Genomic DNA, 23,878 nt, shown 5'->3' with positions numbered 1-23,878 from the left:
TCTGTGTTTCTCAAAGGGACAGTATAAAAAACTAGGTTATCTGGTGGTGAACGAATACAATTCATTATTACTCTTTTTTTTAAAATATGAATATCAATTACGCATTCACAATTAAAGATACATATGTTTGGACTGACAGAAATATGAATGTTTTATCAAAGTCTTGCATAATGTCTCGTCAGACCGCGCCACTTAAGTCCAAAAACCTTTTGTCCGATTTTCACAAATGTGGGCGCTCTCAACTCTTTGAGAGGTCGTCCTTGACCCACTTTCTGAGCGAGAGCACTTTTATTGATGCTGCGGGGGAAGCGCCCGATGTACTACAAGCTCTGCCCCCTTGCCTGGCCAGCGGTCACATGTGTCGCTTCACGTTTAAGAAACGCCTTTTCATCTTTGCTATCGTCATCGTGGGCGGACGTGCTACGCTGCCTGATTTTTCTTGACAGATGGCCCACTGGAGTGGGAGAGCAAGTACGGGCCGCCGCGTTTGTCACGGCCAGAGACAAATCGTATAAAATAAAAAAAAGACTGCTGCTAAAGGAGCTTCGGTGGTTAATGACTTTTGACAAAGGTCCACATCTTCCATCATTTAATACAACTGTGCCAGAAATAGATGTCCGGGTTTAAAAGCTGGCCTGAGTGATAATTATGAGCGCTAAAGAATTACATATTCAACATCCCAGCTGTCTTCAGGCATTGGGCAGGGGACACCTTGAACTGGTTGCCAGCCAGTCCCAAGGCACACATTCTACATGAAATAATGTAAGGAACATAAGCAATACTCATGTCTTGTTTATAAAAAAAAATATCAGATAAATGTAGACACGAAATAAGATGATTATAGAATAGAAGAAGAAGAAGAATTAAAACTGGATTCATTTTTCAGAAAAGGAATCAAATAATGTAAGAGAAACCGAACAACAAATTTTACATGGATTTTCGTAATTCAACGACATCAAAGCTGCTGGAACCAGCTTGACTATGCATTCTTGCTACATAATGTTGAAATACTGCTAAATCTAAATGAAGAAAACATGAAAGGAAGACACTGGGTATGGTGAAATACCAACTGGTTCTAACAATACACTGAAGAAAAGAGGATGCAAGCAACACACTCACTCGTGGAAGGAAAATACATAATGTTCCAACACCAACCAGCTCTAACACACAAAAACATGGAAGAAAAATCTACTGGATATGTTTGGATTCTTACTGGACAAAAACATGAAATAACAACAAAGGATACGTTGGGACACTAACTAGCTCTTATTGAACATAACGAGCAAAAAAGACGATTCTGGTCATGTTGAAACAACTACTAACTAAATGAACATTAAGGAAAAATGAAGAACGACAACGTGGGATATACTGGAACAATAACTCGAACAGAACAAAAACATGGAAGAAAGACAACACAGGATAAGTTGGAAGGGTAACTACCTCTTATTGACCAAAACATGAATGCACGAGGACGAAGGGACTGTAGTCACATGTGGATTGAACTACGTATTGTTAAAACGGAAACTAACAGAACTAAACATAAAAGAACAAAGACGTTAGGAATGTAGTCAGTCGCATGTGGTTAGAATATCTATGTGAAAAATGTTAAGTCAAAACAAAGCAGGATATGTTGGTTTGATATAAGATCACAATGTCCAAGTAAATATTGAAAAGTCCGTGAATTTTTTATGAAGCAGACAGTAATGATATCAATTTTTGATTTATCGGTATCTAAAATGTATTGCTGGAGATACTAATATGACAGTGGGATTTTTCCACAAAAATATTTGCCAATTAGTTTCATTTAATTCAAATAAATTTTCTTGCTGTTGTTTGTACAAAGGCGTATTGAAATAGAATATAAATATCCCTACTTTGTACCAATGGTCAACCCGCGCTCTCCTGCCTTACTCCATGAACAACAAATCTGACCTGCTTTGCCTCCAGTAGCAGACCGGAAGTAATGCACGTTTGAAATATTAATGAAACTCACCAGACATGATTTCGAGGAACTGTAAGTGCAGGTTGTGGAAAAAAGAGCGAAAATCGTGACTTAAATTCTTACACAAAATACGCACAATATTAAATCTTTAAATAACCTATTTTTTTACAGAACATAACTCTATTTTGATTCGTAATAAGCACTGAAAAATGCTACTTCCAGTCATGAACTAAATACTTTGGATTTTAGCGCCTTTTTTTAGTTCATCGTAGTTTTAGCATTGGGTAATTTAACATCAAAAGACGATAATAAGTTTAAAAATGCTTCCACAAGATATTTATTTTTTATCCTCTCTGAAAAATTACAAAGTATAATTGGTGTTTGTATGTTATGAAGTTAGAATAAATGAGAAGATGGCTAAATGTTTGATTAGTTTAATTCATAGAATTACAATCGCAGTTTTGTCACGATTACCGATGTGAAATACCTGTGCCCGCTCATTTGGCGCCAACCGCTGCAGGTTCTGATTGGCTCCCTATTTAAACCCAGTCCTGTCAATCCCCTGTTGTCAGTCCGTCTGCGAACCTCTGTTTATTCAAGGCAAGCCTTTTTCGACCCTGACTCCCGCCTGTCCCATTTTTGCTCCTATTTATCTCCGGCTACGACCTGTTTTCATCCCGACCACGTCTGCTCTCCTTTCCCGGCTTACGACCCATTTTTGATCCCGACTATGTCTACTCTCCCATCTTGGCTTACGACTCGTTTTCGACCCCGACCCCACTTTGCTCTCCCAGTCCTGGCTACCGACCAGTTTTCCCGTCCCTGACACCGCCATCGCTCGCTATGGAAGATCCACTTCCGCGTTCGGATCACAGTCCGAGTGCAAGAGCGACTTGCTTCCCGCGACTTGCTTCCCGCGACTTGCTTCCCGCGTCCAGCGAACACCGGATCATGGGCGCAGCCATTCCTCTTTCTTTCAATAAAATTGTGAGAAAACGTTACCCAATTGGGTCTACCGTGTGTGCTGGTCGTGACAAGTTTAAATTGTTTTCATTGTCATTACTCAACACTGCATTGTTAACAGTGAGATTAGCCACTCCAGGACAGACATGTCATAAAAGACTTTCAAGAGAAAAATAAGATAATGAGAATATTAGGGTAGCCAAAATTAACAAGTTAGTGCTGGTGGATTGGTCTAATTTGTAAGTGCAAAGGAGAACAGTACAATGAAAAATAGTGTATAAACATTAGCAGCAGCCTTCTACCAAAATAAGAGCGGTCGCTGTTTTGAGCCTGGTCATACTTGCAACATTGGTACCCATTGCCTCCCTGCTTGGCACTCGTCATTGAGGGTTGGAATTGGAGGGTTTGCTCACCTAATGACTCCGAACGATAGATGTTGTGGCACATCGGTTGGGTTGAGCGAGGGGCCTGGGAATCCCCTTTTATGTATTCAATCTCCCAGAAAGAGTCAAGAATGTAAGTGTGTTCTTGACTCTAGCCACCTCCCACTAGGGGAAACGGCTCTGGTACATAATGAAGAAGGATCGTGAATTCTGATCTTGTGCTTCGCGTGTGTGTTTAACTTGGGGTGAGGAGAATGTTGGTAAATTAAGAGGCTGGTGATGAACTGCTTCTCGAGAATTTTTTATTGGGAGATTATATTCTGGAGACCACCACAATACAAGTCTTCATTTGGACAATTTTAGCAGTAGTCCCTCAATGACATTTTGAAGCAAGAGTTTTAAACCTTTTTTTAGGCGTTGTACAGATCAACAGGAAACCACAACTTCAGTTTTCTGCTTGCCACCTGATCGCACATTTAAGTGTTATCAGCCAATTCTCTAAGTTTGTTCGGTTTTTTTTTGAGGCATTGGTCTCGCGATTTCTTGACACCAGGCTGAACTTTGTTCTTTCGCTTGAAGTTCCTCACATTAGTTTGAACTTGTAGTTTGCATTGAAAATATCCATACAGTATACCATAAAAGCTGATACACTTCATGTACTATAGGTCTACAATATACATGCAAGAGTCGAGAAAAAAAATACAAATATACCTTTAATCTACACATAGGATACACTATATTGTTTTCTCTTTTGTTTTAGCTCTTATTGGGAATTATGGTCTCTGATGTTTATTGTTTATTGCTCATAATGTGAATCATAAAAATAAACAAATTAATAGATTACAAACATAATAAAAGATAAATCCACAGGGCAAAAGCTCATCTTTTTCCAGTAAAAATGGCCAAAGCCTTTTTTTTCCACACTTTCCTTTGGGTCCAATCATGAATCAAATTTGGTGTTGATCCACCAAACCAGCTTCTAGGTCGGATTATTTAAAAGATCCAAACGACCCTTAAAACGATCCTCACCACCCCTAAAATAAACCAATGAGACAAGCCTGCCAAAATCCATGTTTCTCACTAGGGAATGTATTTTTGGAAGCAGCCTCCAAGGTCCTCCTCGCCTTAAAAAATGCATTTCTGAAAGATGTATTGGTGCTAAATTCCAAGCCGATACATCACAGCACATTTGCATGGACTTAAGTCTTACGTAAAAGTCTTCTCCTGTCCTTATATACTCTTTGGATGAAAATGTGTGGCTGTCTTCCCCAAGGAGAACCAGTCAGTCTCGCTTGCGCTGTTTGTCCCTGGCGTCGTTTTACGTGCGTCCAAGTCAAGGCAACACACATAAGTCTTAGGATTATCTAGATCAGGGTGAGCAAGCTACAGCCTGCGGGCCACAAACCGGCTTTTTGTCCTGGCTCACTTAACACATAGTAGAAAAAAAAGTACGTAAATTAAGATTGTTGTCGTTTTGGTGCCGCACCTGTCCTTAGTGTCCTTTAGAGACCCCCTTCCCCCACAAAAATATATAGACTCCAATATGGCGGGGATCAAAAGATCCTTGGAAATGTCCAAACTGATCTAGAAAAATCAAACTGTAGGGCGTCCTGTCGTTTTTAGGCTTCTGGAGACATTTTTGTGGGTCTAATCATGATTGACATGTGTGTTGCGTTTAATCTTGCTTTTTGTGGGCTGTATCTTTTTAAAACTTTTTTTTTTAATCTTAGAAATGTCCAAACATATCCAGAAACATCCCATCCCATCCCATCAGCTCCACCGCTTATCAGTGGGGGGTGCTGGAGCCCATCCCAGCAATCATCGGGCAGTGGGCAGGGGACACCCTGAACTGGTTGCCAGCCAATCGCAGACAACTCACTCGCTCATTCACACCTAGGGACAATTTGGACCGGCCAAACCACCTGAAATGCATGTCTTTTGGAAACCCACGCAAGCACAGGGAGAACATACAAACTCCGCACAGTAAGTCCGGTAGCTGGATTTGAACCCACACAGAAGGTTCCCAAGACCTTAGAACTGTGGCGCACACGCACTAACCACTGCGCCGCCGTGCTGTCTCCAGAGACATCAGTTTAAAATAAAAATGGAGGTCTTCCTTAGCTCTTTAGGACATTTCTTATTAACACTTTTTCTGTGTTTAATCCTGGTCGATATCTTTTCCAATTTTCAATTTTGGTGACAAAAAACAAATTCTGAATTTTTAAAAGATAAGTTTGAAATGAGCAATGAACATTCATCACAATTTCTTAAATTATGTATACGGTAAACTCATATTTTATAAAATATTTTAATATGTTTTATTTTGATTATTGTTTAGATCAAATACAAAATAAAGCCTAAATAAATGATACAAGAACATGAAATTAAGGTTACATATAGTCAATATTTTTTTTATTTTTTTGTGGGTTTAATTCTTTTTTTATCATTATTCATTTTGTTTTTATTTTATTTTAACCAGTGTGTGTCTTTGTATTTGGAGTTCTTGGTTGTTAGGTGTGCGGCACTGCAGCGTCGTTAGCACGTCCACGGCACAGTTCTGAGGTCATGGGTTTGAACCAAGCTACCAGCCTTCCTGTGCAGAGTTTGCATGTTCTCCCCAGCACTCCGGTTTCCTCCCATATTCCAAAAAGCGGCATTTCAGGTTAATTGACCGGGCCAAATCGTCCCTAGGTGTGACTTAGCGAGTGTGTTGTCTGTCTCTGTGTGCGCTGCGACTGGCTGGCAACCTGTTAGGGTGTCTCCTGCCCCCTGCCCAAAGATAGCTGGGATGGGCTGCAGCACCCCCGCCGCACTACCGAGGATAAGCGGTGCAGATAATGTATGGTTGTTGGGTTGGGAAAAAGGAGGCGATTTTATTTTCTAATTGTACACTGAATGTTTTTATAAATCACTTAAGTTGCCTGGAAAGTTCTATCCAAGTGGTTTTTGTTTTACGGGTGGACCCAAGTGAAGTAGGAACAGAGGCGATGGTGCTCAAAAAAGTTTGGTGTTTAATAACAAAATCAGAAACAAAGTAACAAATAAGTGGTCACCTAACAAAATACACAAAAGACCCTACACTGTAGGGCCTACAGCCTCTGTTGAGTCTTTATTGTGTTCGACACTCCATTGGACAGGCCTTTTCAGTTGTATTTTTTAGGTGAAATTATTACCAGGCAAATTTTATAACGTTGTGGCCGTTTGCAGCATCTCATAATACCTTTCTTATTTTGACTGAGAATTCCACACAAACACAACCAAGGTTACTTTCTCGTATCGGGGACCCATTTCTCTCATCGTATACATCAGCCTTGTTACATCACGCGGCCTCTATTTTCTGTAGATTTCTCTTTATTTTCTGTTAGGATGACTCACGCGGGCTGCCCTTGGCCGCTGCTGTCGTGTTTGCATAACAGTTTGTGTCAACAGAGCCGCCGGGAAAGTGACGTAGCTTAGCTCGCGTGCCCAATCTTACTTCCAGCCGGCGGCGTTTGCCATGATACCTTCAAAAAGACGCAGCTGTTTCGTCTTTTTGTTTGGAAACAAATGGTCGAGTGGATTCCTGATTAGAAAGCGTGAAATTATTATATTGATTTAAATGAAGTAATTATTTTGATATTTTCGTTTAAATGTGATTAATTGATCTGATTATTTAACTTGATGAATTCCTAGAATATAAATATATAATTCGCTTAATTAATACAATTGTATTAATCAGTCGATCATTGAATCTATTAGTTTAGTTTATTCTGCTTTAGAAATACATTAAATTCAAATAATAAGTTCATTGATTAGAGGGGTTCAAAAGACCCTTTTTTCCAATTTCAGTTTTGTTTGGTTAACCCTGTTAGCAGTTGGTTCGCTGGCTTGCCTGCCTTGTTTATTTTTTTTTTCCGGGCTGGGTTTGTGTTTGTTGCTGGTAGGTTTTTTTGTCGTCTGCTCACCGTTATCCTAGCTGCTTACTGCAAGAATTTTGGTCGGCCACCCACCTGTTTTTCTGCCGACCTGTCCCGGTCAGCCCTTTTTAGCTGCCGACAACCGTGTTATGTTTGCCAGTTCACCCCATCTTAGTTGCTCGCCTTCCTTGTACCATTGCTGCACCTATCTACGAACACAACGCCGAGGCATTTTCAACAAAATTTCCCAAAACTTGGTTTAAAATACTCATAATCTTTCCGTCTAGTTAACATGTAAACCAATAGAGTGGCTTGCTAGTATTCTGGTGTGCTTCACATGAGAGCTCAGGAAGTCAAAGACGAGACAGACTGTCTTCATAATGCATCGTCCCAGAAAACGACATATACAGTGAAGCAAATAAGTATTTGAACACCGTGCTATTTTGCTATTTCTCCCACTTAAAAAATCATGGAGGGGTCTGAAATTTTCATCGTAGGTGTATGTCCACTGTGAAAGAGATAAACTAAAAAGAAAAATCCAGAAATCACCATGCATGATTTTTGTAACAATTTATTTGTGTGATACAGCTGCAAATAAGTATTTGAACACCTGTGTATCATCTAGATCAGGGGTGGCCAACCCGGTCCTCAAGAGCCGCATGTCCTGCATGTTTTGGAGGTTTCTCAGGTGATGCAAATTTTAAGATTGTTTGCAAGCTGTGCGGGAGCTTGATAATGACCCAGGTGATTGGGATCACCTGTATTTGAACAGAGAAACTCCAAAAACATGCAGGACATGCGGCTCTTGAGGACCGGGTTGGCCACCCCTGATCTAGATTCTAGAATTCTGATCCTAAAAGACCTGTTAGTGCGCCCATTAGAGGTCCACCTGCCCTCTATGTATCATCCTGAATCAGATGCACCTGTTTGAGGTCGTTTGCTGCATAAAGACACCTGTCCACCCTATATAATTAGAAAGACCTTAACTTGTAACATGGCGAAGACCAAAAGCTTTCCAAAGATACCAGAGACAAAATTGTACACCTCCACAAGGCTAGATAGGGCTACGGAGCAATTGCCAACCAGGTTGATGAAAAAAAGGTCCACTGTTGGAGGGATCATTAGAAAATGGAAGAAGCTAAACCTGACAGTCAATCTCAATCGGAGTGGAGCCCCATGCAAGATATCACCTCGTGGGGTCTCACTGAGTCCAAGAAAGGTGAGGAATCAGCCCGGAACTACACGACAGGTGTTGGTCAATGACCTGAAAAGAGCATTTACCACCGTTTCCAAGGTTACTGTAGGTAATACACTAAGACGTCATGGTTTGAAATAATGCATGGCACGAAAGATTCTCCTGCTAAAACCAGCACATGTCAAGGCCCGTCTTATGTTTGCATACGACCATTTGGATGATACAGCGGAGTCATGGGAGTAAGTTTCGTGGTCAAATGAGACCAAAATAGAACTTTTTGGTCATAATGCCACTTAGCGTATTTGGAGGAAGAATAATGAAGAGTACAATCCAAATAACACCATCCCTTCTCTGAAGCATTGGGGTGGTAGCATCATGCTTTGGGGCCATTTTTCTGCATACGGGACAGGACGAGTGCACAGTATTGTGAGATTTGGGGGAATAACCTTTTTCTCCTCAGTCATATTATTGAAGATGGGTTGTGGATAGGTCTTGCAAAATGAAAACGAATCGAAGCACACAGCCAGGAAAACCAAGGAGTGGATCCGTAAGAACCATAACAAGGTTCTAGCATGGCCCAGCCAGTCTTCAGACCTAAACCCAATCGAAAATCTTTGGACACTCCGTGTTTCTCAGCGACAGCTCAGAAACCTGAACTGATCTAGAGAAGATCTGTGTGGAGGAGTGGGCCAAGATCCCTCTTGTGTGCAAACCTGGTGAAAAACTACAGGAAATGTTTGACCTCTGTAGTAACAAACAAAGGGTTCTGTACCAAATATTAACATTAATTCTCCCAGGTGTTCAAATACTTATTTGCAACTTTATCACTCAAATAATTTGTTAAAAATCATGCATTGTGATTTCTAGTTTTTTTTTATTTTTTAGTTTACCTCTCTTACAATAAAAATTTCAGACCACTCCACGATTTATAAGTGGGCAAAATAGCAAAATAGCAGGGTATTCAAATGCTTATTTTTTTCACTGTATATAGATGATATGCAAACAACATATACTATCTTCTCAAATTTTGTATGTTTTAAAATTCGAGAATCCCTTTCGCTAAATTTTAACTAATTAATTACATTAATTTAAATTCAAATGAATTAATTCATCCATCATCTGTCCCGATTATCTTCTCGAGGGTCATGGGGGGTGCTGGAGCCCATCCCAGCTATCTTCGGGCAATGGGCAGGGGACACTCTGAATTGGTCGCCAGCCAGTTGCAGGGCATACAGAGACAGATAAATCACTCGCTCATTCACGCCTAGGGACAACTACAATCGGACAATTAACCTGGAATGCATGTTTTTGGATTGTGGGAGGAAACCGGAGTGCCACGAGGAAAAGCACGGAGAGAACATTCAAACTCCGCACAGGAAGGCTGGTAGCTAGATTTGAACCCATGACCTCCGAACTGTGCCGAGGACCTGCTAACCTCTCAGCTGCCGTGCCGCCGTACTTCTATCTTTTTAAATTAATTTGTTAAAATGTAATCAATTGATCAACCAATAAAATTGAATTCAATTGATTTTACTAAAACCAAATACTGTAGTTAACTGAACACAACATTCAGATTAATGTTCTATTTTTGAAATTCCATTTAAAGGGACTGTGTGTATTTTATTGACCACTAGATGTCACGGTATTGTGTCGTCCAACCGAAAACAAGTGGTAAAAAGGACACGGAAGAATACAAACTACGGCTGAATTCAAAATGACCAAATCACCAATATTTCTTCTATTTTTTGCCAAGCTTTTCAGAAACTTTGTTTTCTTTGGGTACCCGTAACAGGAAGATGGCCAACAATTATTTCAGCTTCCTCTAGATGAGAAGTTTCCACTAATTTCTACTCGTTTTTAAAAATAATGCACGCTTATATGATAGTTAATGTAGTTTTGCTTATTATTAGAATCAATGGTTTTTTTCCAATGAATCTTTTTTTAATCACTAGGGGGAGCTAAATAATAAACAATGTTCCTTTAGGTAGCAAAGTGTAGCTTTAACTTATCCGTATTGTTGGCAATTTGGTCTCCTATTGGCTCAACACCCAACTGTGCTTCAATTATATTTTCTAAAGCCGAGCTGTGATTGGTTGTCGCCTGACCAAGTGCGTGTCATTTTCAGCCAGTGGCACAAAATGGCCGGCCTAATGTTTACCCTGCGCACAGGGTAGACCCAATCGTGTAACATTTTCTCACAATTTTATTGAAAGAAAAAGGAAGAGCAGCGCCCGCGATCCGATGCTCACTGGACGCGGGAAGCAAGTCGCTCTCGTACTCGGATTGTGATCTGAACACGGAAGTGGATCTTTCATAGTGAGCGATGGCGGTCTCAGGGACGGAAAAACTGGTCGGTAGCCGGGACTGGGAGAGCCAAGAGTGGTCAGGGTCAAAAACGAGTCGTAGCCGGAGACAGACAGGAGCAAAAACGGGACAGGTGGGAGTCAGGCTCGAAAAAGGCTTGCCTCGTATACACTGAGGTTTGCAGACGGACTGACAACAGGGGACAGACAGGACTGGTTTCAAATAGTGACAGGGAGCCAATCAGAACCCGTGGCGGTTGTCGCCAAATGAGCGGGCACAGCTGAGTCACATAAGTAATCATGACAAGATTAGAAATATGTATATTAAACATCAGAATATGAACGTTAAAGCTGTTTTGTCAAAATACTCTCTAAGCCTTGGCACATGTCTTTGCTTTTTTCCATGAAATTTTTTCCTCCACTTAACTGAGTTCAAATTCAAGGCAATGTTTTTTTCATTTCCCCAAAGTCAAAGCTCACATACGAACACTGAATATTTTCTGCTAAAGGAAAAGAAAATACAGTATATATATATATATATATATATATATATATATATATTATTTGGAAAAGAACATGGTCATGTGACCTATTTCCCTCAATCTGAATATGTCTTTCTTCCTTTTTCTTTTTGTATGCTCGTAGCTTTTGTTGTTGTATTTTTTTTAGAATACAGGCGAAAGGGCTAAGGCAAGATTTGAGGGCACGTGGCTGGCCTAATACTGCCAAGTGGCATCAGCGTCAGGCTTCATCATCTCAGTTGTCAGTGTGGGGGTGCGTTATAAGATTTTGTAGGTCGTGCAATCTCGATTCAACGTGGTATGACGAGACCACAGGGAGAGAAAAAACATGAGGGTTTCAAACCTGGGTTTCCAGTAAATTGCGTATTGTCCACTTTCAAGTTTTGTTTAGTTAGATGAAGCCAGTGTTTTTGCACTAATTTTCATTATCTCGTTGTCATGGCCCTATTGTTTTTGTTCTGGCCATGTATGGGAATGATTCTGTTGCCGTCAAACATTCATGTTCTGTTCCGTTAGTGCTTGGTGTTGGCAAATTATGTATTTCTATTTAAGCGTGAGTATGATTTTCTGCGTCTTTTCTTTTTCATATTTAGTTCATGTAGAGCTAGTTTGTATTGCAACATAATCTGTGTCTTCTTACCTTCCTGTTTTGTTCATTTAGATGAAGTTAGTGTGCTAACATATTTTTCGTTACATTCCCCAAATGTTTTTGTTCAGTAAGAGTTAGTGTTTCAACATGTCCTGCATTGTCTTTCCGTCACGTTGCTAAGTGTGAGCTAGTTAGTGTACCGGCATATTCTGCTTTGTCTTCATGTTTTGGTTCTGTTAGAGCTACCTGGTGTTGGAACATTATGTCATTGATTTATCCACACGTGGGTCTGTTCCTTATGTCCTCTCGTATTCATATTTTGTTCAGTTAGTTTGTTCAGTTAGAGTCAGTTTGTGTTCCAACATATCTTTCATCTTCTACATTTCATGTTTTTTCATTTATATCTGGTTAGTGTTTTATATACTGCTTTGTGTTACACTCATATTTTTGTTCATTAGACATGTCTTGTGTTGTTTTACTTTAAGGTTTGTTTGTTTATTTAGAGCTGGTTGGTGTTGGAACAATATGACGTTTTTTATCCAGGCGTCAGCATGTTCCCTGCTTCGTATTCTTTTTCTTTCTTTTTTTAGTTAGAACCAGTGTTTATTTTAGCATATCTTTTGGTTTCTGTCCTTCGTGTTTTTTCATCTAGATCTAGTATTGTTTCATTATTATGGAGCAGGGTTGCGTAGTCAACCCTGTGTTAGAGTAACTTTGGTTTATTTTAATTGTGAAGATCCTATTAAACTTTGTTGTTCTTTTTCCGTATGCTATCCAACACTGATTTCTTCTCTGTAAATAGATCATTTTCTAAAATCTTATTTAGTGTCTACATTCATGAGATCACTAGACTATAATCCAATTATACCAGGACAACAAAAAGACCCCCCCTGTTCTGGATGTTTTCAGGCCTGCTGGGCAGCAGTCGTTTCAGTGGCCCAGCACAGAATTGCAGCACCCTACTGCTGAAGGAGGAGGCTCAGATTTTATACGTGGGCGGGAGAGGAGCTCTGTACGCGCTCAACGCCTCCGATATTGCCACACCCGCTGGCCCCCGAGTGAGTAGCAAACAGAATCACACTCTCCCCCCCACCCACATTTCAAGTTTGCATCCTAAAGGAGGACAGACTAATTTTAGCTTCGAGAAGATTGAGCAAATCCAATTGTGTCCTTTTTGATTTTACGGCTACAGGATTAAGTGCGACATAGTTGAGTGGAGAGAGTGATGTTTTTTTGTTTGCCCATGAGTATAGTTTTTATAATATATATATATGGATATATATGAATTGTTATTTTTCTGATGCTTATAACAGAGTGGCATTTTTATTCTATTTTGTGACCTATGCCAGCTGGCCTGGGACTCTTCCCCTGAGCAGAACAAGCAGTGTGTGAACAAAGGCAGGGACAACAAGGTGAATCCATTTGGAAAAGGCATCGAAAAATGTCTCCATTGGTAATATGTTTTGTGTGTGTATGATTCCAAACAGACCGAGTGCTTCAATCACATCCGCTTCCTGCAGCATTTCAACGAATCTCACCTGTACATGTGCGGCACCAACGCCTTCAGGCCCCTATGCGCCTATGTGGTAAGTTGGGCCCCCATAAATGGACACAAGCATTGGGATGTAAACGAGACGTGTTTTGTGTCTTCTGAGGATTCTGAACGATTTAGTTTGCCGTCCAGCTTTGACGACGGCAGGGACAGGTGTCCGTATGACCCGGCTAAAGGATACACAGGCCTCCTTGTAGGTATGTGTGTCAAGGAACCGGACCGAGGAGGCAGGAAGGGTGAACTCAACGATCAGTTACTTTTATTTAGAAAATAAAAGTTGTCCAACACGCAGGGACAAAAACAAAACAAAAAACAGGCTTACAGGCAATCAGAAACTTAGACTAGCAAATACTCACAAACAGACTTAAAGTTACTAACTCAGACAAACGGGCATGACAGGTCTTCCTCGAGTCAAACAAAACAGAACAGAGCAAACAGAGCAATGCAGAACAATGCAATGAACCAGCAACCGGCAGTCCCCAAACCAGCCCTTAAGAATCCCAAACGTAATTAGGACAATCTGTGTCAGCCAGTGTCAAGGGGCGGGACCAGCTGGTTGTCATGGCGACCATGCAGGACATGATAATGTATTCTTTTCTTTAATTCTATGAATCACAAGACAGGGGTCCCCAAATTAAAATACTGGTTGGCCGCCGCAGCTAGGGTCTGAATGAGGTTGGGCCGTATTGCGTTTTTCCAAAATTAAAGCTAGGAAAAAAGTATTCCGCTGTTCTCAAATATCTTTTTTTCTTCTCAAATTAGATCTAAAATAAAAAACTATTCCAGAATTAATCAAACTTAATAAGTAAGTCATGAAAAAACATAGGCAGAAAGTTACATGCAAGGTACATCCACTGTCCTTTAAGCTTTAGTTCAACAGTTGTGACGATCTCCTTTCAGCAACCTGTCATTATGCAGTAAATTTAAATAATTAATTAAATTGCAAAAAAAAAAAGATGACGTGAATCGGCTTATTCAATCACTGAAAGTTACATGCAAGGTGCATCCACTGTCCTATCAGCTTTAGTTTTACAGAGGTGACAGTCTCCTTCTGGCCCTGGCAGCCCCTTTGTTCCACCTTTTATTTTTAATAAAAATATTTCGGGATTACATTGCAATAAAAAGATGAAAGGAATCAGCTCATTTAACACGACTTGGCTCAAAGAAAGTTATGTGCAAGGAGCAGCCATTGTCCTTTAAGCTTCAATTCAACAGCGGTGGTTATCTCCTCAAATCAAATTGATTTATTAAATCAGATAATTTGTTGAAACTTAAAGTCTGTGATGTTAACGCACGAACATGGGTCAAACCAGGAAGAATCAAGCAAATCATATTGCAGATGTATAGTAATCTCAGCTCAGGGATGCTGCTGGAAATGTGAATTTCCCTTCGGGGATGAACAAAGTATCTATCTATCTATCTATCTATCTATCTATCTAATCCTTCCATTATCCTAGTTAATGGGGACTAGAATCCCCTGCGATATGTGAAAATTCGCAAAGTAGCCTCTCTTATAAGAGATTTCCCATGAGATGGATTCCAAGAGAATGAGAGTGAAAATGAAAAACGTTTTCATCAACCAGACGGCGAGATGTTCACTGCTACCCAGTACGAATTCCGCAGTTCTCCAGACGTGCGCCGCAACTTTCCCTTCCCCACGCTGAGGACGGAGGAAGCCCCCACCCGTTGGCTCCTGGGTAAGCTCGTCACACTCCAGAATCTCCATGTCCTTTTTGTTCCTGACTTCCGGCACCGCATCTAGAGGCGGACTTTGTAGGCTCGGCTCTGCTGCGGGAGAGCGTCAACAGCTCTGTGGGAGACGACGACAAGATCTACTTCTTCTTTACCGAGAGGAGCCAAGAACAGATGGCGTATCCCAGTCAGACCAAGGTGTCCAGGGTTGCGCGGGTTTGCAAGGTCAGATGGGCCAAAGTCATTTTCTCTAAGTCGTGCAACCTCTTTACCACGTTGTACTTAAATTCTAGATAGTTGATCTTGACTTTAAGGTCAACTTCCTGTTTAGTTTGACACCTTGCATACATGTCAAAAAATATTACACATTTATTATTATTGAGTTGGAATATATTTTTTTTAATTTTCTTTTTTAAAATTTTAACATCCCCACGTTAATAATATTGTATAAGTAGTCACGGCTAAAAAAAACATTTTAAAATTAAAATAAATAAATGAAAGAATTTTAAGAAATAACAATAAAACAAAACAATTTAAAAATAAAAATACTAAATCCACTTTGAAAAGAAATCCCAAAAATAAGGCCGCAATCTTTTAAAAAAAATCATAGTTCCAGTACAATATTGCTTGTATAAATGGATGAAAATCTGTTGTTTGAAAATGAAAATATCCTAAATACTTTTTTAAAAGATGTAAACCATGAATGTCCAAAGTCCGGCACAGGGGCTAGTTATGCTAGTTATGGCCCGTTTACATTTTTTACTGGCCTGTGGCTTCTGTCATAAAATTAATAATATGTGGCCCGCCAGTAATGTTGACTGCAGTATAAAATAAATTCCATCCATTATCTGCGCCGCTTATCCTCAGTAGGGTCGTCAGGGTGCTGGAGCCCATCCCGGCTGTCTTCCAACCAGCCGCAAGGCTATAGAATAAATTGTTACCCAAAATCATTTTTAAAAATCACAATTTCACCAGACGATGGCAGTAGCCCTCTGGCATCCTTGCCCTTGGCTTTCTTTGAGAACTTTAGCCCACACCAATTCCAACATGGCGAGTTTAAATCAAAAAAAGGGAATTTGACTATGGCGCCACTTTCAGGACAAGTGGAAATTGGAGTGTTTTTTTCACATGGCATAATTTGCCAAGAGACTGTGGCTATTTTCAAATAATATAATACAAAAAAGCACCGCCAGACAAAACATGCTGACTCCAAAAAGCAAGCTAGAAACAAACGCTGTGAAAAGGTATAGCAACTGGAATCTACTTTAACGAATCAGCAGCGCTTTTTAATGAGACCCTGCAAGTCAAATGTAACTGCTACAAAGGCGAGCTACGAGGTTGTGACACTGATCCTTAAGCACTGCAGACCTTTCACAGAGGGTGAATTTGTTAAAGACTGTTCAAAGAATGCTAGGCTGAATAGTCGGCCCTCACACATTTTCAGCTTACCAAATCCAGCCCGCTTTGGACACCCCTCATGTTAACAGATTTGGACTGCAATTAGGGTCTTAGTTACTTATCAAAGTAAAATATAGTTTTATTTAGTTTTTTTAGGCTTTTTGAGAAACTTTGTTTCATTTAAAAATATATTTTTAAATTAGTTATTTGGATAAATAATACTTTTTACCATGTTCTAGTCCATGTAATTACCTAGTTATTTTAAATTAATTGAAATCAATAAAAAAATTGTTTTGCTTTTTTAGTGTTTCTAAGCACTTTATTTTATTTTGTAATGTTTTTTTGTTTTCATTTTAGTTATCTACATATTTCTATCCATCCATTTTCTGCACTACTTATCCTCAGTAGGGTCGCGGGAATGCTGGAGCCCATCTCAGCTATCTTCAGGCAGGGGACAGGGGACACCCTGAAGTGGTTGCCAGCCAGTCGCAGAGCACACAGAGACAGACAACACATTCAGTCATTCACACCTAGGGACAATTTGGACCGGCCAATTAATCTGACATGCATGTATTTGGAATGAGGGAGGAAACCGGAGTGCCCGGAGGAAACCCAAGCACGGAGAGAACATGCAAACTCCACAGAGGAAAGTTCGATCTCATGACCTCAGAACTGTGCCGCACATGCGCTAACCACTGCGCTGCCATGCTGATCTACATATTTAATATATTCTAATTGTAATTTATGATTACCTGATATTTTAAAGATTACTTATATTCCGACATGATCAAATGTATTGTAATTTTCATTTAATTTTATGAAAACAGAATCCTTATTAATGAATAGTGCATTAATATTAGCAGATATTGTGTAAAAATTATCTCGGTGATGAATTTTCCCCCTAGTATTCCAATTTTTTTCTTAATATGCCTTGGCAAGAGTCTACTTTAATCAGAATATAGAACAACATTCAGTTCGCACGGTGACACAATTACGAAGAAGGTTGCCTGTTCCTCAACGTATCTGTGGTGACCCACTCAGATTTCCCTTAAGACATGCGACCTCCTTTCTGAGAAGTAGCTCACATCACTGCACCAGGAAAAACAATTGATTGCTTTGAAAATACACATGCAAACTATTTCACTCCAATCCTTTAGGTGGTGCAAATCACCTCCATTTGCCCTGTCTGCAGACTGATTGGGGAGGTCAAAGGACCCTGCAGAGAAAGTGGACCTCTTTCCTCAAGGCCCGGCTGGTGTGTCAGGTTCCCGAGTATGAATTGCATCTGAACGTCCTGCGCGGAGTCTTCGTCATGCACGGCCGAGACGCTCAGAGCAGTCTCTTGTACGGCATCTTCGGCCTTGAATGGTATGACACCAAAACGGGATGTCTGACAAACACGATTCAAATGTTCGCAATCATTATCCAGGTTCTGCAGTTTTATAGGTACCAAAAAGAGGACTAAAGAGAATTTTACATTTATTAAAAAAAATAAGCAGAGGGACAAAAACTTCTTGTTTTCTGTGATGACAAAACTCTGCTGCCATCTTGTGGCTTCCAGTGAAAATACACCTAAAATAAAGGTGAAGCAGAGAAAAATAAAAGGACTCTTTTACTTCCTCTATGCTTTGTAAAAAATTGGGTATTATTCTACCCGAGAAAGTGCAAAATAGAGGTTAAGGGAGAGTAATGCAATTTGGGCTAAATCGTAGAACTGGTTAAGTAGAATACTGTACAGTGATATCTCGCTACTCGACCGTAATCCCTTCGGAAGTGGTATTCGACCACAGATTTACAGAGTACCAAGTTATCATTTTACTCTGCTGTCATTTTGTGGCTGCCAGTGGAAATAAATATTTAACCTAGTTAAATAAAATGCAGTAATACCACGGTACTCTAGGATTGGTGTTCGACCACCAATTCTTTTGAGTACTGAGGTGTCATTGTACTCTGTTGCCATTTTGTGGCTGCCAGTGAAATTACACCTTAAGTACAAGTGAAGCTGAGAGAAAATTGAAAGCCTCATCTGCCCCTAGCTTTGTGAAAATGGGTTTGTGTCTATTAGACATCCACTTCCCTCTAAACTGTGGGAAAATGGAAAATATTTTGCCTGCTTGTGAAAGTGCTTTGCTAGAGTAAGGGGGGAAATTTAGGGGAAGGCAGGGAATAATATGATTGAACATAAATCTTACACCCGTTTTCTGCTGTATAATTCTTTGTTGCCCATCAGGAAGAACATCAAAGCCTCCGCCATCTGCCAATTCGCTTTCTCAGACATCCAAAAGGCTTTCGAGGGGCCCTACATGGAGATGCAAGACTCCAAGTGGCGAGAGTACACTGGCAAAGTCCCCGAACCGAGACCCGGGTCTGTAAGTTACCGCCCAAATCAGCTCCATCACACACATAGTCCACCTCAGTTGTTTTCCCCCTGCCGTGTCTTCAGTGCATCACCGACGAGCACCGATCCCGCGGCATCAACTCGTCGCGGGACCTCCCAGACAATGTGCTGACGTTTGCCCGCCGCCACCCGCTTATGGCCGTCCAAGTCCGTCCAATCGGAGCGCGGCCGCTCATGTTTAAGAGGAGCGTCAACTACGTCCGTGTGATTGCACACAGACAGCAGGCCTTGGACGGGGACGTCTATACTGTCCTCTTTCTGGGAACAGGTGAGGTGATGTTTGTTTGCAAGCGGCATATTAGCGACAACATATCTATCCATGTATAAATCTATCAAAACCTAGTATTGTCTTTTCCTAGACGATGGCTGGTTGCACAGAGCAGTGGACATCAGGGGGAAGATGCACATCATAGAGGAATTACAACTCTTCGATAGAGCCCAGCCTATAGAAAGCCTGGTCCTATCTGCAGCCCTGGTTAGCTATGCAATATACTGTACAGTATACACTATATTATCTGAACTATAAGGCAGACCCAAAAACCCCAAATTGGCCAGATATTTAAATGTGCGCCATATATTCCAGTGCACTTCATGCACGGAAAAAATGGAATTGAAATGGCAATCAGTTGATAACTATCAATGACCACAGTTGTATAACAATGGTGGCAATAAGGATCGAACTCGGATAATGGCGGAAAGAGCACCAAATCCTAACCACCAGCCCACTAGGGACATTCATTTACGAATCTCGTGGACATTCTAAAGTCAATGATAGAATACTATTTTTCAGTGGTCCACAAACCTTTCTGTTCCACGGACTGATTTAGTGTCTGATAATATTCTCACAGCCCGGCCCGATGATACTATCAGCAAGTAGCACCGTGACTAAAAATAGTGTGATTATGACATAAAACTCAGTGCCTTTTCATGTGTCATCTGTATCCCCAGAGATTTAAAGGATAGTATCCAGCGTTTTTCTGACTCCCATTGGGTCCAAAGTTTTGCAGTTGTGATCAACAATATTTTGAGACTGTTCAATAATGCACAAATGTTGTTCCCATTTATTTTATTAGCAACCCCAGCCCTTCATTTCAATTTCATGTGCCTTATAGTGCGATAATAAGGTATATAGTGTATGTGTATATATTTATACATATATATTTTTTTTGTTATTCTTTTAGAAATGCTAATGTGTCAAATTAAATACTGCATTTTTGTAATCCTAGCAAAGCGTCTACGCAGGCTCCCACTCAGGGGTTGTGCAAATCCCCTTGTCAGTCTGTCAAAGATACACTTCCTGTTATGATTGCGTCTTCGCCAGGGACCCTTTCTGTGGCTGGGACGGCCGAGAGTGTGTAGAAGTGTGGTCGCGAGTGAACAGGTGAGCTCAGATTATCTATGATGCTTATCTCCTGTTTTGAACTTTTACATTTGAGAAGAAAAAAAACAGAATGCAACAGTTTTAATTGTTACCAGTTACAACATAATGTACATTTTTCATAACGAGATAAGATGTATCATAAACATGTTACAAGACATGTCAAAAAAACCACAATAAGACAATAAGTTATCTTGTTGTGTTTTTGGGGCACATTGCGTTTGAAGGGCGAAAAGGCTGGAAACATTTGGTTAAAGTATTGGAAACGGGTGAATGAATAGGATAAAGTACGGAAAAGTATAAAATATTGCTGAAATGTACACTTAGGTACTCAATAGTAATGAAACATTTTGAGAAGTATGTAAGAAGTACTGAAGAAGAGAACTAAAAAGAAGTGAAAGATAGTAAAGCGTATGGAAAAGTACTGAAAAGAAGTGAAAAATTGTGAAATGTATGTCATGATTACGGATTTGGATCACCTGTGCCCACTCATTTGGCGCAAATCACTGCGGGCTATCTGATTGCTTCCCTGTCCCTTTTTAAACCCAGTCCTTTCACTCGCCTGTTGCCAGTCCGTCAGCGAACCTCTGTTGTTACAAGGCAAGCATTTTGACCCTGACTCCCGCCTATCCCGTTTTTGCACCCATTTTTCCACCTGTCCATTCCAGATCTCCCCGTTTGTCTCCAGCTACGACCTGTTTCCGATCCCGACCATGTCTGCTATCCCCCTGGCTTACGACCCGTTTTCGATCCCGACCATGTCTGCTCTCCCGTCCCAGCTTACGACCCGTTTCTGATCCCGACCACGTTTTTGCTCTCCTGTCCTGGCTATCGACCTGTTTTTTCCATCCCTGACAACGCCATCTTCCGCTAAGGAAGATCCACTTCCGTATTCGGATCGAGTTGCTTCCTGCGTCCAGCGATCACCGGATCGCGGGCGCTGCCCTTCCTCTTCCTATTCAATAAACTTGTGGTTAACGCTACGCATTCGGTTCCCGATTCCGTTCTGGTCTTGACAATGTATCAATGACAACTGAAAATTATGGTAAAGTACTTTGATGTAGTGATAAATACAGAGAAGTATGGAAAAGTACTAAAAAGTAGTGTAAATAAGGAACGAATGGAAAAAATACGGAAATGTAATGAAAAATAGTAAGGTATAGAAAGGCATTAAAAAGTACTGAGAGATAGTGAAATGTAGGGATGAGTATTCAAAAGAGTAAAAAACAGTAAAAAACTTCAGTGGAAATTAGTTAAAAGTAGTAAAAAGCAGTCAAAACTGTGAAAATTACCCCCAAAAATACTGAGAAATAGTGAAAAGTATGGAAAAAGTACTAAAAAGTTGTCACGACCAGGACGGAATCAAGACCCAATTGCGTAACGTTTACCACCAGTTTTATTGAAAGAAAGAGGAAGGGTTGCGCCCATAGTCCGGTGTTCGGTGGACGTGGGAAGCAAGTCGCTCTCGCACTCGGATTGTGATCCGAATACGGAAGAGAAACTTTCGTAGCGAGCGATGGCAGTGTCAGGGACGGAAAAACAGGTCGGTAGCCGGGACAGGGAGAGCAAAGACGTGGTCGAGGTTGGACACGAGTCGTAAACCAGGACGGGAGAGTAGACGTAGTCGGGATCAAAAATGGGTCGTAAGCCGGGACGGGGGAGCAGACGTGGTCGGGATCAAAACAGGTCGTAGCCGGAGACAAACGAGCAGGCACAGGTGATTCACATCGGTAATCATGACAAAAGTCCTGCAAGCTGGCAACGTCCTCCATGATTTTCTGGGCAGTGTTGATAACTCTCCGTAAGGTTATCCTGTCTGCTGCCATGCACCCAGCATACCACATATTAAACCTGCCGGAAATCCCCTTAATTGGTAATTTTACTTGGCTATGAGTGGCTACAAACATCCTTAATTGAAATGTTATCATCTCATTTCAGATCAAACCTGACCCAGGACATCCAGAGAGGTACCAGGGGATGTAAGGAGAATTCTGGTAACGGTACGTACTGGAGTTTCTGTTAACTGTTCAAATAGAGAGAAAGACTCTATCTGGGATCACCAACGTGGGGCCGGCGTGCACAAGGTAGCTCCCTAAGAATACATGAGTAGCTTGCGGACCGCTTCTCCAAATAGATAACCTGTGTAATTTTCTAGGGAATTTATTTCTATCTGGCATGTTTGAGTGGTTGATTGAGCCTATTCTAACTTACTTTAAGTAATTGAAACCTGGTAATGAAGTAGTGGTAACACTGTAAGAACATAAGTCATTTTAGAAATGCATCAAACTGGTTGTCCTTCACACTAATCAGTACAAAAGGTTGGTGACCCCTGGACTATTTGACCGTCCCTGCAGTCGTCCACCGGCGACGCTCCGTAATGGCGGGCGACGACGTCCTCCTCCAGTGCGAGCTGCGCTCCAACCTGGCCACACCCCATTGGACGGTGAATGGGAAGGAGCTGCGAGGTTACGGCGTGGACCGGGGATTCCGTGTGGGCACTGACGGCCTCCTTATCATCGGGGCTCGGGGCAGGCAGAGCGGCTCGTACCGCTGCTTTGCCGTGGAGAACGCCGTCTCCATCCTGGTTTACTTATACACGGTAAGAGTGCATACGGATTCCTATTTCCCAGCGGAAGCGGATATAACAGAAATACCCGTGACGACGACGACGGCGGCGATTGAAGAGTTCGCAGTCGGTCCTACTGCCTCACCCGCAGGGCCTCGCCTTCGCTATCGACACATGGAGGCCGTGTACATTGGCCTGGTGGCCGTCCTGGGTGGGCTTTGCCTCGTTTTATCCGTGGTCTTGCTGTACGTAAGCTTCTGCACCCGGCGGTCCTCCCGCAGCCGCAGGTTCTCTGAGCGAGGCCTCCATGTCCTGGGGTCCTCAGAGAGGAAGACCAGCTCCCACCTGGAGCTCCAAACCATCTCCAATGGACAGCAGGCACGCCGGTCCATCTCTGTGCCTACGTTCGCTGACTTCCTTCAGATTGGTGAGGGATCTTCTTCGCCTGCCGGGACCCCGCCAGCAGCCCCCCCGCTCCCACCACCGCTCCCTGACGCCGACTACATGTCGGCCACCCTGCCGAGCGTTCTGCGCAAGATGAACGGGAATAGCTACGTCCTGCTGCGGCAGGTGGACCAGGGCAGCGCCTCACCGCTTTACCATTCCTTCACAGAGGAGCTCAACCGCATCTTGGAACAGAGGAAACACAACCAGTTGGACCTCCAGCCGCATGAAAGCTCCATCTGAACTCAGAGGACATCCAGATTTAAACTAAGAACTATCTGGTAGATGCTGATATTTCACTCCATTGACGTGTGCAGACATCAATGGCATGGAACGGTTAAAGGATCTTTGATGTGTGTAGCTGCCAGCGACAGTTTAGAGGTCAAATTATATTTTTCCAGATTTTCTTTTCCATACAGGCACCAAAAACTGAGTTTAAGTGAAGAAAGTTTACAAACGACAGCATCTCGTTGCCAAAGACTCGCTATACTTTTGCAAAAGTGAACATTTTTGCTCTTACAAACTGAAAACTCAAGGAATGAATTATTCGTCTCAGACATTAGCTGGGCAGTTTCACAGCTCATTTTATTCTGTTGTGATGAGTTGATGTTTATCTATTCAATTTGGTGTTTTAATAAATGTTTTAACAAGAGCAAAA

At 41.5% G+C, this 23,878-nt stretch overlaps 2 protein-coding genes across 5 annotated transcripts in view; one reads left to right on the top strand and one right to left on the bottom strand.

Moving 5' to 3' along the window:
* Positions 1 to 7,974, bottom strand: part of slc68a1a (solute carrier family 68 member 1a) — a 22,662-nt gene extending 14,688 nt beyond the window's left edge. For both annotated transcript variants that reach the window (XM_088323160.1, XM_088323162.1), the window contains exon 1: positions 7,812 to 7,974. In XM_088323160.1, coding sequence (XP_088179286.1) covers positions 7,812 to 7,854 — 43 coding nt within the window. In that variant the 5' untranslated portion in view covers positions 7,855 to 7,974. The remainder of the gene's footprint in view (positions 1 to 7,811) is intronic.
* The window catches only part of sema4gb (sema domain, immunoglobulin domain (Ig), transmembrane domain (TM) and short cytoplasmic domain, (semaphorin) 4Gb), a 27,567-nt gene extending 3,689 nt beyond the window's left edge, over positions 1 to 23,878 (top strand). For 2 of the 3 annotated variants that reach the window (XM_088323158.1, XM_088323157.1), the window contains exons 3-15: positions 12,702 to 12,850; positions 13,142 to 13,204; positions 13,280 to 13,378; positions 13,448 to 13,541; positions 14,928 to 15,041; positions 15,107 to 15,261; positions 17,627 to 17,802; positions 18,665 to 18,803; positions 18,878 to 19,100; positions 19,192 to 19,307; positions 20,059 to 20,213; positions 22,149 to 22,210; positions 22,565 to 23,878. In XM_088323158.1, the coding sequence (XP_088179284.1) occupies positions 12,702 to 12,850; positions 13,142 to 13,204; positions 13,280 to 13,378; positions 13,448 to 13,541; positions 14,928 to 15,041; positions 15,107 to 15,261; positions 17,627 to 17,802; positions 18,665 to 18,803; positions 18,878 to 19,100; positions 19,192 to 19,307; positions 20,059 to 20,213; positions 22,149 to 22,210; positions 22,565 to 23,463 (2,444 nt within the window). In that variant the 3' untranslated portion in view covers positions 23,464 to 23,878. The remainder of the gene's footprint in view (positions 1 to 12,701; positions 12,851 to 13,141; positions 13,205 to 13,279; positions 13,379 to 13,447; positions 13,542 to 14,927; positions 15,042 to 15,106; positions 15,262 to 17,626; positions 17,803 to 18,664; positions 18,804 to 18,877; positions 19,101 to 19,191; positions 19,308 to 20,058; positions 20,214 to 22,148; positions 22,211 to 22,564) is intronic. The other variant, XM_088323159.1, reaches the window with a different exon arrangement.

Source organism: Urocampus carinirostris, chromosome 19 (assembly GCF_059441175.1).
Source record: "Urocampus carinirostris isolate Australia breed hairy pipefish chromosome 19, RoL_Ucar_1.0, whole genome shotgun sequence".
Taxonomy (NCBI): domain Eukaryota; kingdom Metazoa; phylum Chordata; class Actinopteri; order Syngnathiformes; family Syngnathidae; genus Urocampus; species Urocampus carinirostris.
Note: the sequence above shows the minus strand (reverse complement) of the source record. Positions and strands in the feature narration are given on the sequence as shown.